Raw genomic sequence first — 17,748 nt, forward strand, 5'->3', positions numbered from 1 at the left:
GTGGTCTCTTTGATAACGCATGTGGTAAAGAGGAACTGCTCTTGGCAACTTGAAGCAGTCTAATATATACTGATAAACGCTTTGTTTTCGTCTTTTTAAAATTGAGATATAATTGACATATAACTGACATACATTTTTACACAATAATTCACAACCAGAGAATATCAGGCAATGGAAGCAAAAGTTTTAGTTGTCTCTACAGCAATCTGAAATAACTCTGCATAATTGACAATATAGTGAATTCTATTATTCAAGAATCATTTAACACATGCCATTATGATTCTAGAAGCCCCTACTTTGAGTTAGGCAAAGCCTATAATATTTTCTATACATCAAATTTGCTATCATAGCCACAAACAGCCATCTCCTCACTTCACTGACAAACATGGAAAGAATGCCTCATCCTCGATCGGTCACAATTGTGTCCTAGAATGATAATACCAATAATAACAGCACTATCAGTTATGAAGGACAAACTGTCTGTAATTACAATTAACTACAAAGTTCATAATTTTTTTTTTTTTAAAGATTTTATTTTTTCCTTTTTCTCCCCTAAGCCCCCCGGTACATAGTTGTGTATTCTTCGTTGTGGGTCCTTCTAGTTGTGGCATGTGGGACGCTGCCTCAGCGTGGTCTGATGAGCAGTGCCATGTCCGCGCCCAAGATTCGAACTAACGAAACACTGGGCTGCCTGCTGCGGAGCGCGCGAACTTAACCACTTGGCCACGGGGCCAGCCCCTCAAAGTTCATAATTTTTTGAAGAAATGTTAAGATACTAATTTCCGAATTGAGGCTGTGATGGAGAAATGTAAATATCCTTTGCTTATAAAGCTAACTTTTATATACCACATACCAAGTGCTTTCACATTTGTAGTTTTATCTTTCCAATAACCTTATGCTAGGTTGAGAAAGTACTGATATTTTCTGTGTTTTACAGATCAGAAAACTAAGGATCAGAGAAGGTTGTTAGACAAGTGGCAGAGATGAATCTTAAGCCTGAAACTAAATCTCATATACTTTTGTTCCGTGCTGAACTGTTTACCAGATGTTGAGATAGTAAATCTTTAATTTTCCTTCCATTTTGGGTCCAACATACTTTCCTCTGCTGTGCAAAAGAATCACCTAATGCCCTTGGTTACAAATTCCTAGGTCTCCACCCCAGAGAAGTCTGGGCGGTGGTAGTGTTTGAGGGGTGCCGCATAACCAGCATCCCACATAACTCAATTGCGATGGTCTGACGTGGAACTAAACTAAAACCACCCAAATGAGAAAAAACAGATGCTATTTATTCAGATCTTGCTGTTGCGAGCTCACCACCATCGCTTATTGAAGGCAGGCAGGGGAATGGGAAAGCTTTATAAAAGTGAAAAAAAAGGGAAGGTCTCAGGTGCGCTCTGATTGGAGGTTGCTGCCCTGGGAGAGCAGGCAGCAGGCTACGAGAAGCAGCGAGCATTTTATGTGATGGATTTGGGGAGCATATTTGGCTTTCTCTGGTTGGTCCTGAGTTGGAAGTAGGGGTAAAAATAGGGAAGTTGGCAGTCGTTGACCAAGTCCTCATTCTTCCGGTCCAACTGCTGCAGAGGCTGTGGTTTGGCTTCCTGTGCTTCTTACGTGGTTGGGAGTTCTGTTGTCATATATGGTGTGACCATTGTCCATTTGTATATTCTGTCCCTTAGATGACACTCTGAGAGACACACTGGGGCCCTGGTGTTCCTTTCATCCTGGTCTCCTTCCTCCCTTAAGGCGGCTGGACTGAAGCTCCATGAGAGCTGTGGACCATCTTTCACTGCTCTATTACCAGTCCCATCAGGCACTCAATAAAATCTTGCAAATCAATGAATGAATGATAAATGAAAATACTTGATACTGGCTTTTGCTAGAACAAGAAAATGAACTTTATTGTAAGGCACATGGACATCTTTATGTGATCCGACTGGATATCACCATGAAGAAAGACTGGAGTCTGCTCCTTCCATCTACTCTCTTCTAAATACAGTAACCTGAATCCTTGGCCCTGGCTGTTCCCAATTTTTCTCAAAGCTTCTAGGTTAACCCATAGTGTGCAAATCAGCCCCAAGGACTCCCTCCTGAGTGCTCTGCTGGAGGCGGGATGGCGTTCGTGGGAAAGCGGCAGCTACTTCTAGCATTTTGAAGGCAACCTCACCCCCAGACCTCTAGGTTTGCTGCATTCTCTCCACACTTTCCTCTCCAGCTCTCCATTAGGGCCTGGGCTAGTGAGAGCTACTGAAGGAGGCAAAAAAGCGCACCCCCTCCCAGTCTCCGTATAGGTTCCTAATTCAGGACTTAGAGAGTTTGTCCAGAGCGAAAACGCGGGGCGGGGGGTAAGGGGGGCCGGTGGCGGCGAGAGAGAGAGAGAGAGAGAGAGAGAGAGACAGAGCCAAGAAGAGAGGGGCAAGCCAGCGGCGCGGGCGGTCTCCTCGGGGCAGCCGTCCCACCTGCTGCGGGGGAACCGCCGCCCGCCTCGCCCCTGCCCGCAGCGCGGCCCGCCACCCGGGAGTTCCCGCGAGTGGCCCCGGCCCAGGCCGCGCGGGGGGCTGTTCGGCTGGAGGCGGGAGCAGCCGGGCACCAAAATAGGAGCCGCTGTGGGCTGGAGCTGCACTAGCAGGCAGCCTCCGCCGCGCCTCTTCCAAAGATGGTCAGAGGGTCCGGAGGCGCCCCCGCCCCCGCTCGCCGCTAGCCCGCGGGCCACCCCGCGTCCCGAAGCCGCCGCCCGAGGTAGGTGCGGGCCGGAGCCGCCGCTCGAGGCCAGCCAGCGGGGAGCGAGCGGGGCCGGGCGCGGGAGACCGAGGCCGCGCCGCCTCCCGAGGGGGCCGCGGCAGAGGCGCGGAGACAATGGCCGCGCGGGCGCCGGGCCCGGCCGCGCGCAGGGCAGCCAGCGGCGCCCTCCCCACACCTGTGCACGTCCCGGGGCAGAGGGACGCGGGCACCGGGCCGGGCGGGCGGCGCGCGGCGCCCTCGAGGCGAGTCCCCTCGCCAGGCCCCGGGGCGGGGCGGTCTCCGGGCGGGAACCCGAGCCGGGGGCCCGGGCGCGGGGAGCGCGGAAACCCCTGCGGCGACCGCGAGGGAGGGCGCCGGGGATGGAGCGGCCGCGACCGGGCCCCTCTGCTTTCTCTCCTTCCGAAGCAGAAAGGCACGAGGTTTCCCTTTTCCGAGATTTCTTCCTGTGCAGTTCTATTTCGATCGTCCCTTTCTTGGCATCTCCATGCGACTTGAAAGGGAGACAGAGCTAGAGAAAAAGGTTGAATTGGGGCCAAGCCCAGACGGCCAAGGTCCAGCCTCGAGTGGGGTGACCCCTCAGACTCTTGGTTTGCCAAGTGTGGGATCCCTCTCGGACCGCCAGCTCCGGGCGGATTGCAGAGACTGAGTGAGTGGGGTAGCAAATCAGTATTTCTTCTCGAAAGGACTGCTGAAAAATCCGGGGGCCTCGTTTCGCGTCCGAGCTACCCTGAATTTAAATTGAGCGTCATATAAATTACGAAATAGTCTATCCACATTTTGCATTTGTTGCTTAGAATGTTGAACTTGTCTAGTTTTGGAGTATATTCAATGCTGATGAGTCCTTATAATGATTGGAATATTTAGCCTTGGTTATTTGAGGTAATACGCAAAATTGAAAACACGTTTATTGTTTCATATTTATTGCAGCCATGGCTTTAAAAGGACAAGAGGATTATATTTACCTTTTCAAGGATTCAGCGCATCCAGTGGATTTTCTGGATGCATTCAGAACATTTTACTTGGATGGATTATTTACTGATATTACCCTTCAGTGTCCTTCAGGCATAATCTTCCATTGTCACCGAGCTGTTTTAGCTGCTTGTAGCAATTATTTTAAGGCAATGTTCACAGCTGACATGAAAGAAAAATTTAAAAATAAAATAAAGATCTCTGGCATTCACCATGATATTTTGGAAGGCCTTGTAAATTACGCATACACTTCCCAAATTGAAATAACTAAAAGAAATGTTCAAAGCCTGCTTGAAGCAGCAGATCTGCTACAGTTCCTTTCAGTAAAGAAAGCTTGTGAGCAGTTTTTGGTCAGGCACCTAGATATCGATAATTGTATTGGAATGCACTCCTTTGCAGAATTTCACGTGTGTCCAGAACTAGAGAAGGAATCGCGAAGAATTCTGTGTTCAAGGTTTAAGGAAGTATGGCAACAAGAAGAATTTCTGGAAATCAGCCTTGAAAAGTTTCTCTTTATCTTATCCAGAAAGAATCTCAGTGTTTGGAAAGAAGAAGCTATCATAGAGCCAGTTATTAAGTGGACTGCTCATGATGTAGAAAATCGAATTGAATGCCTATATAATCTGCTAAGCTATGTCAACATAGATATAGATCCAGTGTATTTAAAAACAGCTTTAGGCCTTCAAAGAAGCTGCCTCCTAACTGAAAATAAGATACGATCTCTAATATACAATGCTTTGAATCCCATGCATAAAGAGATTTCCCAGAGGTCCACTGCCACAATGTATATCATTGGAGGCTATTACTGGCATCCTTTATCAGAGGTTCACATATGGGATCCTTTGACAAATGTTTGGATTCAGGGAGCAGAAATACCAGATTATACTAGGGAGAGCTATGGTGTTACGTGTTTGGGACCCAACATTTATGTAACCGGGGGTTACAGGACGGATAACATAGAAGCTCTTGACACTGTGTGGATCTATAACAGTGAAAGTGATGAATGGACAGAAGGCTTGCCAATGCTCAATGCCAGGTATTACCACTGTGCAGTCACCTTGGGTGGCTGTGTCTATGCTTTAGGTGGTTACAGAAAGGGAGCTCCAGCAGAAGAGGCTGAGTTCTATGATCCATTAAAAGAGAAATGGATTCCTATTGCAAACATGATTAAAGGTAAGTGCAGATTATCTTTATTCTATATTCTTTAGGTGTTCGAGGTTGGGCCAACGGTCTCACTTCTCTTGCAAATAATTTTTAAAAGAATTTATCACTTTGGAAAGCTATCTAGGAACTGTTGGGGATTCTACAAATAATGTTGCACAGAGTGTTCAGAGTAAAAATATAGTATAGCAGTCCCCAACTTTTCTGAGAGTTATGTAATTAGAGTACATTACTCAGGCTAGAAAAGAAATATCGTTTATATGTGAAAATAGTATAATTCATTCTACTTACTCTACAGCCTGTTTGGGGCCTCAATCTTGCTTCAAGGCTTAAGAATTTATATTTAAGTCAAAGGCTAAATGAAGAGAGAAAGCTGGGTAGTTTTATTAGGTAATGTTTATTTATTTTTTGGCTTGCTCTTGAAATTGAACCCTTTTAAATTCTGCTTTTAAATGTTTAGCTTTTTTTCCCCTCATCATCTGATTCTCTCTCTTTTAAAAGGTCTTTCATTAAAACCTTGAAAGATTTGATCCCATAGGGTGTAACAAATTACTTTCTCTCAAAAACATTCTCTCAGAAACAAATAGCCTTTGCTTTTTTGATTCAAGTCTTGTCTCATAGGGGAGAGGAGAGGGGCAGATCCCGTACTCTCCCTCATGCGGCCCACACAGCCGGGCACACTATTGGGTCTCAATATCTATCTGATAAACACTGTATTTTCTGCTGTTTGGTACTGTTAGCCTTGCTCTCCCTCCCTCCTACGAGAAAAAAAGTTAAGTGGAATCTTATTTAATTACACTTATTCATTCATCCTGGAGAGTTGCACAAAAACTGGTAGGTTACCAGATTTGTGTCATTCTATCCCAAATGTTTCTTCCCAGGCCTTTCTGTTTCTTTTTTCACACTAGTGAGGGTGTGGGAATCTGACCTGGTCTGGGAATCTGACCCAATATGATCCTTGGATGACAAGCAGGAAGCCTGAGAAGCAGCAATGGTCTTGTGATCAGGCACACTGCTTCTGAAGGCAAACTGCCTGGATCCAAATCCTAGCCTTCCACTTACTTGCTAGTGAGTGTGGGCAGATAATCTCCCTGTGCCCCAGTTTTGCCATCTGTACAATGGGGGTGACAAGCTTACGTAGCTTAGGTTTTGAGAGGTCTAAATGAATGTATGCGTGTGAAGTGCTTAGAAAAGTGTCTGGCACAGAGTAAGCACTCAGTAAGTGTTAGGCGTTATTGTCATGACTGTCATTATACAACAACATGGCTTTGATAGGGCAGCCATATCTTTCACATTAAATCACGACCACTCTCCTGCATCCCTGAAGTTTCAGCAGTAGTTGGTAGGGTGGGAGAAAGTGGCTTAAAGCCCGCTGCTGTTGCTGCTTGGCTTTTCCACTCTGCCTGAGCTTGACTCCCACTTACTGATTCCCAGTCCCCTCTCCAGGCTAGTTCAGAATGTCCCATCTGACTCCTCTGCGATGAAAGACACGGGAAAGTTCAAACATTTTAGCAGCTATTGTAAACCTGGATACATTTCTTCCTCTGCTTCTTAATAATGAGATAATAGTTTCAGTGGTTTTGTAGTTTAGAGTATATTTCTTGGAGGAGGGAAGTTTATGACCTTACTAAAAATTTTTAAACTGTATTTGAAACAATGCTTGCTGAAAAAATGCTGCCGTGGTGTAGCCACTGTGAAAGAAAGCCACTTGTGTTCTTGCCTTAACCTCAGTGGATCGGGAGACCCTCATATGCCAAAGTCTTCCCCACCTCCCAGCTGGGTCTGACATTCCGAAGTTTTCTACTTTTAACTTGAAGTTTTGATTCCTGATTATATCTAATCATCCCAGGGGAAGGTGACACTTGGTCAGTTATGTGCAGTTTTGGCTAGTACTGGTTCTGACGGTAGACTCACACTGAACTTTGAGGTTCCCATTTTTCTGTAGAAAGGATAACATTGTGTTTCCCATTTTGTTTTATTCTGTAGTCTTGAAGTGAACTAGCAGCTTTCCCTGTAATGAAAACTTAAACTGAGTAGAGTCAAATTTCAAATTCATTTCCTTTTTTTGGTCTAGGGATGTACAGAGAAGAAATAAATCCTTAGCTGTTTAGGAACTCCTAATTTTTTTTTCCTTCATCATGACTACCCTGCTTATAAACTCACTTTTGTTTTAGGGTAGAAATGAACAAGGAGATTGAACTGTACCCCGCATGTAACAGTGCTAAGTAAAAGTTGGTTGAAAGACTAAACTGATATTTGCAACTAAAATGAGCCTCATGCTCTTTCGTCCTCTCTTCTTCTCCTGCTAAACCCATTTCCTCTTCCTCCTCCTCATTTTTCTATGGCATCAGTGGTTCCCCATTTTCCAAGCTCAGGACCTCAGCTGTCTCTGATGCAGTCGGTCATCAAGCTTGTCTATTCTACTTGTGTCTCTTTCCTCTGCACCCTCCCCTCCATAGCCAAGGCCCCTTCTAAATCAGGCCCTCAACACTTGGCACCTGACCAATTCTACCTTTCCACCTTTGTAGTCCCTCCCTTCCTCTGTTTAAAAACCTTAAAAATCCTGCTGAATTATGTCTAGATTTCTTAGTTGGGCATCAGGATCCTTTGCCATGTGGCTTCAACTTACCATGCCAGCTTTAATTCCCACATGACAGACCCAGGTATGCCACCTTTCCTTCCGGTGTGTCGGAATCAAAATGGACTACTTGGCATGGCCCAGTTAGCCTTTGCATTTGCCTTTCCCTTGCTTAGTATGGCTTCCTTTCACCTCTACCTGCAAAAGTCCTACCTACTAAAGCCCAGGTCAAATTCTGCCACCACCTGCCGTGGTTTCCCTAGTCAAAAGCAATGTCTCCTTGCTCTGAACATTCACAGTAGTTCTGTTCCCTGTGTTCTAATTAGTTGTGTAAATGTCTCACCCTCTTTTAAAAGAGTGCAAGGAGCCTTTCTTTTTCGTTCTTTTATCTCTCATAGCACCTAGCACAATGCCTTGTATCTGCTAACAGTAATGACAAAAACAATAATAAACTTAGCCCAGTATTCATTGCAAAACAGAGTGAAAGATCAATCTGAAGATGTGATTTTAATTAACACACAGGTGTGGGAAATGCTACTGCCTGTGTCTTACATGAAGTTATCTACGTGATTGGTGGCCACTGTGGCTACAGAGGAAGCTGCACCTATGACAAGGTCCAGAGTTACAATTCGGATATCAACGAATGGAGCCTCATCACTTCCAGTCCACATCCAGGTAACAAAATACTGTCTCAAATAGTACATGTTGTGATACAGCTTATCAGTGTAAGAGATGGGTAAAAGGGGCCAGAAATAGAAAATGCTAAATGTATAGTAGACTATACATGGGTTTAATTATTATTATTTATTTATTTTTGAGGAAGATTAGCCCTGAGCTAACATCTGCTGCCAATCCTCCTCTTTTTGCTGAGGAAGACTGGCCCTGAGCTAACATCTGTGCCCTTCTTCCTCCACTTTATCAGTGGGATGCCTACCACAGCATGGCTTGCCAAGCAGTGCCGTGTCCACACCCAGGATGTGAACTGGCGAACCCCTGGCCGCTGAAGTGGAATGTGTGCACTTAACCGCTGCACCACCAGGCTGGCCGCCTACATGGGTGTAATTAAAAGGCTCAGAATATCTATGTCCATCTAACAACTATCACAATTAGATTAGTCTGATTAGATCTTATCTGCAAATACTTTCCCTGGTGTCTTTACACAACACACATTTTAAGCCTGTGGGGTTAAAAGTGGTAGTTTCTTAAATTTTTTTCACTTAGATTCTTTTTTTATGTTTCCTATTCCTTTGTTATGTGCTTTCTTTCATTTGCACACATTATGTAAAACTCTGTTTTTATAGACAGTTAAAAAGCACTATGTCAAGTTGTCGGAAAGGGTACCTGTCGATTCAGTTCTACAGGAGATGGTTTCCTCTTTTAGAAGCGTGTTCTTTCTGGGTTTCAATAACTATTGAGCACTCACTCCTACAATGTGCAGGGCCCTGTGTTGGCCTTACTTTAAGTCATAAAGCCGATGTGTTGTGTGCCCACAGGAATGGCCTGCCTTCTGTGGTGTGTTTTATTCTTTGGCCTGTCTCTTTGTGGAGAGCTCAGGGGGAAGCATGAGCTATAGCCTCTAACGGTTATGCCACATGTTTAAGTTTTCTGCATTAGGAAAGGTTCATATCACCATATCACCATACTACTTTGAGTCATTTTCCATATAGCATCAGGCTCCTGTGTGGGTCATGGAGAGTGTAATTGAAATTCACAAGCTTGAACCATCTGAGAGTAGTAATAATAGCTGACCTTCTTGAGCCCTTTCCATAGGTCGTGTACTGACTAAGCATTTTGCATGAGCTATTACCTTAAATTCTAACTACAACCCTGTGAATAGGTATTGTTTACCCCCGTTTTACATATTTGGAAATGGAGGCTTAGAAAGAATAAGTGGCTTTGCTAAGGTCACACAGTTTGGAAGTGGTAGACCAGGATTCAAATTCAGGCAGTCTGATGCGTAACTTGTGCTAGAACCCGTAAGCGGTCTGCCTTTCCTTACGGGATCAGGCTCTCCTGCTTTGACCAGCGCAGCTCCTTCCAGCCGTACATCGTGTATGTCATCTCACGGTTCAGGCGGGCCACACCTGAATCCAGTGCTGCATCTCCATGTGCCCTGGGCTTTGCATAAGAAGAAACTTCAGCTGCAGGCTGTCCTGGCTCTGAAGACATCATGGAATGGGTAGCCTTCTGTCTCCTAGTAACCCAGATGTATTATCTCAGACTCCCCACCACTTTCTGTTATGACCAATGAAATTATAACAGAGAGTAATAATAACAGCTCATATTGAGTAATAACTCCTATTTATTCAGTAATTATGTGCCAGGCACTGACTATTCCAATAATTTTACATGTATTCATCTAAATCTCACAACAATCCTGTGAGCTGGGTACTACTATGATCTCATTTTACAGGTCACTGAGGCACAGAGAGAGTAAATTAATTGTCCAAGGTCAGCCAGCCAGTGCTTGTTAGAGGTGGGGTTCACATCCAGGCAGTCTGGCTGGGAGGCCATGCTCTTCACAACTACACTGTTATCTCATTTGATCCTCATGTTAACCTTATGAGTTAGATATTACTCTGACTTAGGTTTACGAAGAAAATCCAGTATGTGAAAAGTCAGATTAACAAATGAGAGGGCAGTTATTTACATTACAAATTTTAACATATTTCATAAAGTGGTTCCTTTAGAAATAAATGTCCCCTAACATATTCAAGTTGTGTATAACTTGTTAACTGCTTGAAAAAGAGTCTAAAAGACAGTGAGACTTAAGCCAAAGTTTGAAAAGCCATGGCAAATTGAAAAATCAATCAGAAATAAATATTAAATTACAGTACAAATCAGGGGGAACAGATAATTCCGTTTGTAAAATTTTGATTTACATTGGACTTTTCCCTGACATAATTTAAGAAACAAAGGTATCAAATTAGCACCCTGCATGCTATGTTCTGGTTGGCTCTTACAGTGTTTAAATATTGTTTAACTGGCATGTTACCAATATTTTAAATCCAGGAGATTTCAAATAAAAATCATGATTTCTGGCTTTTAGAAAAATTGGAAGATCTGGCAGCTTTGGATCATACTGCTTCCTGGCAGCAATCACTGTGGCCATGTAGTCGTCCCCTTTAGATGAGTCTGGTATGCTCTGTCTCACCACAGTCTCTCCCATTCCCATCACATCACAGCCCCAGGGGGCCTGTGTTATTGTTTGTCTTACCCCAGCCTGCTTCGTTCAGCTAGTCTATCATCTCCTTAGCCCTGGAAGGCATTTGGATCTATATCCTCTGAATTATAGCAAGGTATGCGCTTCTTATGCTTTTTAGGAACACCTCCAGAGGAACGTAAAATGTCGGTCTTGAGTCTCTCTTATAGATACGTAGCTTAGACTGCAAAGAAATGACTGCTATTATTTTTAAAGGTAACATAAATGTTATCTTTTGTCTTAATGCCTTAAGGGTGGGAGCTTTGTATAGCTGAAAAACAGAGGACTATAATTCCATTAAATTCAATATAACATTTATTGATTCCTTACCTTGGGGGGAAGATACCATTCTAGTTATAATGTAAGACACAGAGATGATTAAGAGCTAGTCTCCACTGCCACAGGAACTCAGGATCTAGTAGCAAATATACATACATAGTGGGAATACAAGACAGTCTCACAAATAAGTGCTATTGAAATTGAGGGCAGAGAGAGCTTGAAGCTAATTAAGGGGAATCTGGCAATCTTAGAAGGCTTCCAGGAGTAGGCTCTTATGATTTAGGCCTGAAAGAATGGCTGCTATTAAGGAAGGTAGTTTTTGAGACAGGCTTTTCTGGCAGAAAGGTAGCCAATAATGGAAGGCAGAAGGGAAAGTTCCAGATTTATTACAGTACCTGGAAGTAGATATGGATGAATGAGAGGTAAGAGGGTAGAATGAGAGATTCGATGGCAGAGTTCGGTTGAGGGCTTTGAATGGCAGTCAGGAGAATTTAAAAAATGGAGAACTATCAAAGGCTTCAGAGCAAGGGGGTGATGTGTGATCAGTTCCAGTTTTAAGAAGAGAGCTCCTTTTAGAATAGATTGGGAGAAAGACGGCAAGGAGATCGGCTGAAACTATTGTAATAAACCAGGTGAGAAATACTGAAAGCCTGAGGTGGTAGGAGTAGAAAATGGGCAGATGTGAGGAATGGTGTAGATTCAACATCGATTGAATTGGTAGTAATTGCTACTGTGGATAGAAGATGAGGGAGAGAAGGGAGTTGACAGTCGACCAGGGTCTCTGGCTGGTTGACTGGGAGGATGGGGAGCATGGAAGGAGCAGCCAGTAGGAAGGGAGAAGAGGAGAGATGATGAGCGCAGTTTTATAGTTCTATTTGAAGGACTAGTTGGATAACCCAGACGAGCTGTCCGGCAAGCAATGGGAGACAGGGGTCCGCAACTCAGGAGGAAGAAGCAGGTGAATATGGAGATCTGAGGTTGTTTGCTTGGAGAGGATGGCTTTGTCTGTGAGGATGAATGAGATGCCTTAGGAAGGTGGGACCAACAGTACAGCCAAGGACAGAATCTTGGGAAACAGCATTAGTTAAGGGATGAGCTGAGGAAGAAGAGTGTGTGAAGAACAGGAAAGCAGCAGTAAGTGACGAAGGAGAAAAAGCCGTGGACAGCTGCGTCAAATGGGGAGAGTTCTTTCCTGGCTCTGCCATTTATTTACTGGCCTGTTCTTGGGCAGTGGCTTAAGCTGCTGGGTCTTACTTTCCAGTAAAGTAAGGAAGTTAGGTTAGATAAACTTTACAGGTCTTTTCAATGAGAAAAAACTTAGGAAAAAAATTTTAAGTCATTTCGGTAGGTATTGAATACCTGAAAATATTACAGTTGTGTCTGAATCCCGACATGGCTTTGTTCCTATCACTCACGTGACGCTGAATCCAGACTGCCATATGTTTATAGTGAATATTTGTGTGTAAACTCTTTGAGCCGTGACAGATGGTGCCGTTCCCATGCTTGCTTTAAAATTGGTCACTCATTCATTTGTCCAACAGATATTTGCTGAGGGCTTCCTGCGTGTGATGCGCAGTGCTAGGAGCTCAATAAACAAGACACAGTCTCTTAGTCTCAGCAGCTTCGCAGAGTGACCAGCAAGAAAAAAGGCAGTTACAGCTGAGGAAGAAAAAGTTGCCATCAACAGTAACAGAAGATTATGTTATATTTGCGTAACGGGGACAAATATCAGGAATCACTTTATTTTAAACTCCTCTCTTAACTAAGACTCCAAATTGGAGGGTTTTTTTGTAAATTTTGAATAATTTAAGGAAAGCCTAGTAAGCTCATTGTTGAATCACTTACACTAATAGGATTTTTGAATCATCATTAATTTTCACAATAACCATTTGATGGAATAACTCATATAATTTATATAAACAATATTTCACAAGTACTTGAAAGAACTAAATCCTATAAAAATTCGACAAATATATAACTGTAAAGTAACGAATGGGTTTTTCAGAGGTGGAAGAATTCCTATTTTCTTGGATGTCAGAAACTTAAGAATAACAGTATGTGAACTCAACAAAAATGCCCATCTTCTGAGACCTTTTCTTAGCCTTCCGAACCTAGATAACAAGAACTTTAATGATAAGAATTTGTCTTCCATACTTAAGGGGAAATCACATTTCTGATTGTACATTATCTCTTTCTAAGGTGAGGCTTAGAAGCTTTTCTTCCACAAAATAATAGGAGCGCACGTTTGGGTGCAGAGGATACAAGGTACAGCTGATTTGTGGATCCAGCATACATTTACTGAGTCCTTACAAGGTGCCAGACACTCGCCATTCTCCAGTTGGGAATGGAGTGATGGGCAGGACACAGTTCCTGCACTGTTAGAAGGGGGAGAGAGACAGTAAACAGGAAACATATCAGATAATGAGAAGTGCCGCAGAGAGAATTAAAATAGGGTGTTGTGGTACAGATGCCTGACTGGCCACTTGAGGTTGAATGGTCAGGGAATGCCCCTCTGAGGAGATGACAGTAAGATGAGACCTGAATGACAAGGAGGAGGCAGCTGTGCAAACACCTGGGAAAAGAAGAGACTTCCAGGCAGAAGGAACAGCTCAGCGATGGCAAGCTAAATCTTCATTTATTAGCTGTAGTATTAGTGCCACTGACAAATCCTGCTCTTCCTTCAGGTCTGCAGCTAGAAGCATTTAAATGTAATCTTTTTGTTTTTTTTTAAGATTTTATTTTTCCTTTTTCTCCCCAAATCCCCCCAGTACATAGTTGTATATTTTAGTTGTGGGTCCTTCTAGTTGTGGCACGCGGGACACCGCCTCAGCATGGCTTGATGAGCATGTGCCATGTCCGCACCCAGGCTCCGAACCAGCGAAACCCTGGGCCGCTGAAGCAGAGCGCGTGAACTTAACCCCTCGGCCAAGGGGCCGGCCCCTAAGTGTAATCTTGTGGTTGATATTTCCAGAGAATGAACTCACAGGCTAGTAGTGATGTTAGAAATGGGGGCATGGAAGAACCAGGGCGGGGACTAGAGTGAGCAAGGGAGCCGCTTGAGGCACAGAATTGGAGTCACTCAGAGCGGGAGAGCCTGCTTCTGTCTGGGACTCTAGACGCCTCACTTGCCTCACGCTAGTCATAGCACTGGGAAGAAGAGAGAGGAAGTGAAGTTGCACACGATCCAGGTGCCTTGAAGAGCCGGCAGGTTTGGATGTGGAGGGGGAGATAGATAAAAAGGGAAAAATTAAAACAGCCTGAAAGGCTGACCCCCTAGAGGCAGACTCCCAGCTGTGGGAGACAGGCCTCACACAGCGGCCCTCTGCCTTTGAGCACCTCTCACGGCTTCTTAAGATCATAGACTGTAGTTTCCCACTAATCTGGTTGTGGGTTTTTCTAACTTCTTGTGTCTTTAACTTGACCAGCGGTGTGAGAGAGACAAGCAAGGTAATCCATGTCGTATCTGTGGCAGCAGACACTACACGTTGCCACTGGTTACCGGGATAGCTGCTAAGACCTGAAGGAACCTACACCAGTCACCTAGTATGTTTGTGTCAGAGGAACTCTACTGCTACCATCTTTTACACATAGGTGTAATATAAAAGATGTCTGTTGGCCTGCCTGGTGGCATAATGGTTAAGTTCATGTGCTCTGCTTCAGCAGCCCAGGGTTCATGGGTTTAGATCCTGGGCACAGACCTACGCACTGCTCATCAAGCCATGCTGCGGCAGCATCCTACATACAAAATGGAGGGAGATTGGCACAGATGTTAGCTCAGGGTCAATCTTCCTCAAGCAGAAAGAGGAAGATTGGCAACAGATGTTAGCTCAGAGCCAATCTTCCTCACCAAAAAAAAAAAAAAAAGTGTTTTGGGAAATTCCCAGAAGGGTAGTGGTCTGAGGATGAGTTCATCCCTGACATTCTGCAAAGCCAGTTTAAGGATGACCTAAGAGAGAATGACGGGACAGGTAATCTGAATCAGGTGAGAAGGAATGGAATTTAAGGCTCAGTTGCAATAGTGTGTGCTGGAATCAAAATGTCACGACTACTCTATTTTCATACGATAAATTGTAAAGGATTATTACATCACTAAACTGAAGTATCTCTTTTGTTTGTTATCTGAAGAAAAATTTGCTTTTTTCTTTTTAATAGAATATGGATTGTGTTCAGTTCCATTTGAAAATAAGCTCTATCTGGTTGGTGGACAAACTACAATCACGGAATGCTATGACCCTGAACAAAATGAATGGAGAGAGATAGCGCCCATGATGGAGAGGAGGATGGAGTGTGGTGCCGTCATCATGAATGGATGTATTTATGTCACTGGAGGATATTCCTACTCGAAGGGAACATATCTTCAGAGCATTGAGAAATATGATCCAGATCTTAATAAGTGGGAAATAGTGGGTAACCTTCCAAGTGCCATGCGGTCCCACGGATGTGTTTGTGTGTATAACGTCTGATTGAATCCATAGAAATGACCAAGTAGTCACTCTTTCAGGGTGTAGTAAAAAAGAATGCAGGGTTTGGAGTCCCTTACTTGCTTTGGGGCCTGGCACATAATAGGTAAATTCTTAGTCTACACCCCAAGCCAGTGATTAATGGTCAAGAAAAATCTTATGTATCTTTACAATTGAATCAGTAGGGTTAACACCTTTAATCTCTGCTTTTCAAAGGTGATATGGAATGTTGGATACTTGGTAAAAGGTAAAATACCTTTGTAGTGAATTTTTTCTCCTGGTAGCATCAACACTGGGTGTAGGTCAGAATCATTCTGTGGAATGAAATGTCTCTTATGACCCTGTAATGTAATAGATAGTGTACAGTAAGGTTCCATTAGCTAGCAAAGAATTTGAAATGTAAGGAGGAAATCTTCTCTACCTCTACAAAATCAACACTTTAAAAACATTTTTTTTCACCTTTAGAGTTATTTAGTGTGTGAACTTACTTTGTTTTTTTCTTTGCAGTATGTATAATTTATTGTTATTCTTTATTTACTGACTACCAGAGATATAGAAGATACTGTGCAGAAGATTATTACTGTTCAGAGTTTACAAAGTAAATTTAAAAGAATGGCAAATCTGAAAAGTTGCAGAGGAAATAGTCAAACATTTGCTGTTGCTGAGAGCTATTTTTAAGTTTTAGCTTTGCTGTAAATTGCTGGTTAAGGAGTCTTTAGCTTAAGCATGTTAGAAAATCCTCTTTATTCTTAAGTATAGATCTATGTCTGCATATACAGTTGAATTTTAGAGCCAGCAAGCATGTAGAAGAGTTGTGATATAGTAGAAAATGCATTGATGAGAAGAAATTTGCATTCATTTCCCAGCTCTGCCACTAACTAGATTTTGTGACTTGGAATGAGTCACTTAGCCTCTCCTCTTGGGCTTCCTGACTCAGGCCGAGGGGCACTTTGGGTCACAGGTATGCCTAGATATGGATCCCCGTGACCCTTGGGGTGGCCAGAGGTGTTCTGGGTGGCTGGAGCTTCTGGGCAAGAAACACCTTTGTCCATTTTCCCCACTGTGCCTACAACATCACTCTCCAGGTGCGCCATAACTTGAGACGAGATGGGAAGCAATGCTTGAGTTAACTCATCTAAATTTTTAGTCACCTGTTAGACCATCTATCCACACTCTTCATTTTTTTCAAGAGAAAGTAATTATTTTTAACTTTAAATATGGAAGTTTAAAACTACCTAACACTTCTGATTTTTAAAAAAAATTTTAGAAAGAAACTGTTTAAATGCATTCATTTCAGATGGCATTTTAAATTGATACAACCCCTTGGGAATGCAGTGTGGTACTACATAGAAGAGCCGTAAAAGTGACCATATCTTTGCCCCATAAATAATATAAAAATAAAACAAACAGAAAGAAGATAAACACATGAGGATGTTTCTGTCTGCATTATATATAACAGCAAAAAATTAGGAATAATCTACGTGTCAAAGAAGAAAGTGGGCTAATAAAAATAGTAAAGTATTATACTGCCATTAAAATAATTATTTGGAAGACTAGAAACTTGGACGTGTCTGTGATATGGTCAGTAAAATAAGCACAGTACAAAATAGTATGCACACTATGATTGTGACTTTGTAAAATCTTTATGCATGTGTAAGGTAATATGCAAAACTGAAATTCGTTGTGTTAGTGTCTGGGATATGGAATGATTTTTAATTTATTTAAATGTTTTTCTTTAATATTACTTTGTATTTTCAATAAAAATAAATAAATCACTGTATATGTGGTAAAACTGCTTGAGTTTGGGACAGTTGAGTTGAAGGACAGTTGAACTAGTGAAACAACTGAATTATAGACTCTTTCAGTCTATAATTGAATTATAGACTATTTTATTGCTCTCAAGAACATTGATCAATTAATGCTGGACCAATAACATGTTGCGTAGTAGTGCTTTAGAGATCTGTTTTATGGAATAGATGAGAACAGTTGCAGTCACTTTCCCCTTTTTTAGCTTTTCTAGGTCCTATAAAATCTTGACTCAAGTCCAACTTCTGGGAATTCTTTCCTGTCTGTTTCAGCCATAGTAAAACTCCCATTGTCACATTTAAGGAATTCATCATTTATATATGTATAGTATGTCTTGGCTGTTTTGAAATCATGGCTCACATCTTATTCTTAGTATTCTCAGGGTCTAGCCTTCATTTGTATATCCAGCATACTTTTTTGAAGGATGATGGTATCAAATATTTTTACAGAAAAGCATTCTGGAGATGCTTGAAGGATCTTGAAAATAGTTTGTGATCTGAGGCATTTAATTTGCAGCTCCTATTTTCTGTAAAATCATTTTTTGCTATTGCCTT

General features: G+C 42.7%; 1 protein-coding gene across 2 annotated transcripts; it reads left to right on the forward strand.

Annotated features, from left to right (window-relative positions):
• Positions 1-2,077: 2,077 nt before the first annotated feature.
• KLHL23 (kelch like family member 23) lies at positions 2,078-17,180 on the forward strand. 2 transcript variants are annotated; one of them, XM_070580092.1, is made up of 4 exons: positions 2,078-2,736; positions 3,667-4,881; positions 7,970-8,122; positions 15,081-17,180. In XM_070580092.1, the coding sequence occupies exons 2-4, from the start codon at positions 3,669-3,671 to the stop codon at positions 15,389-15,391; spliced, it is 1,677 nt and encodes a 558-aa protein (XP_070436193.1). In that variant the 5' UTR covers positions 2,078-2,736; positions 3,667-3,668; the 3' UTR covers positions 15,392-17,180. The 2 variants fall into 2 exon arrangements, with proteins under 2 accessions (XP_070436193.1, XP_008523391.1); XM_008525169.2 differs by lacking the exon at positions 2,078-2,736 and adding an exon at positions 3,063-3,385.
• The last annotated feature ends 568 nt before the right edge of the window (positions 17,181-17,748 follow it).

This window comes from Equus przewalskii, chromosome 17, assembly GCF_037783145.1.
Source record: "Equus przewalskii isolate Varuska chromosome 17, EquPr2, whole genome shotgun sequence".
Lineage (NCBI taxonomy): Eukaryota > Metazoa > Chordata > Mammalia > Perissodactyla > Equidae > Equus > Equus przewalskii.

Bases quoted from the DNA above. Each gene is read 5' to 3' on its own strand.
- KLHL23 (XM_070580092.1), top strand. From the start codon at position 3,669: ATGGCTTTAAAAGGACAAGAGGATTATATTTACCTTTTCAAGGATTCA. The intron at 4,882-7,969 runs GTAAGTGCAGAT...ATTAACACACAG, and splicing joins TATTGCAAACATGATTAAAG to GTGTGGGAAATGCTACTGCC. The intron at 8,123-15,080 runs GTAACAAAATAC...TCTTTTTAATAG, and splicing joins CACTTCCAGTCCACATCCAG to AATATGGATTGTGTTCAGTT.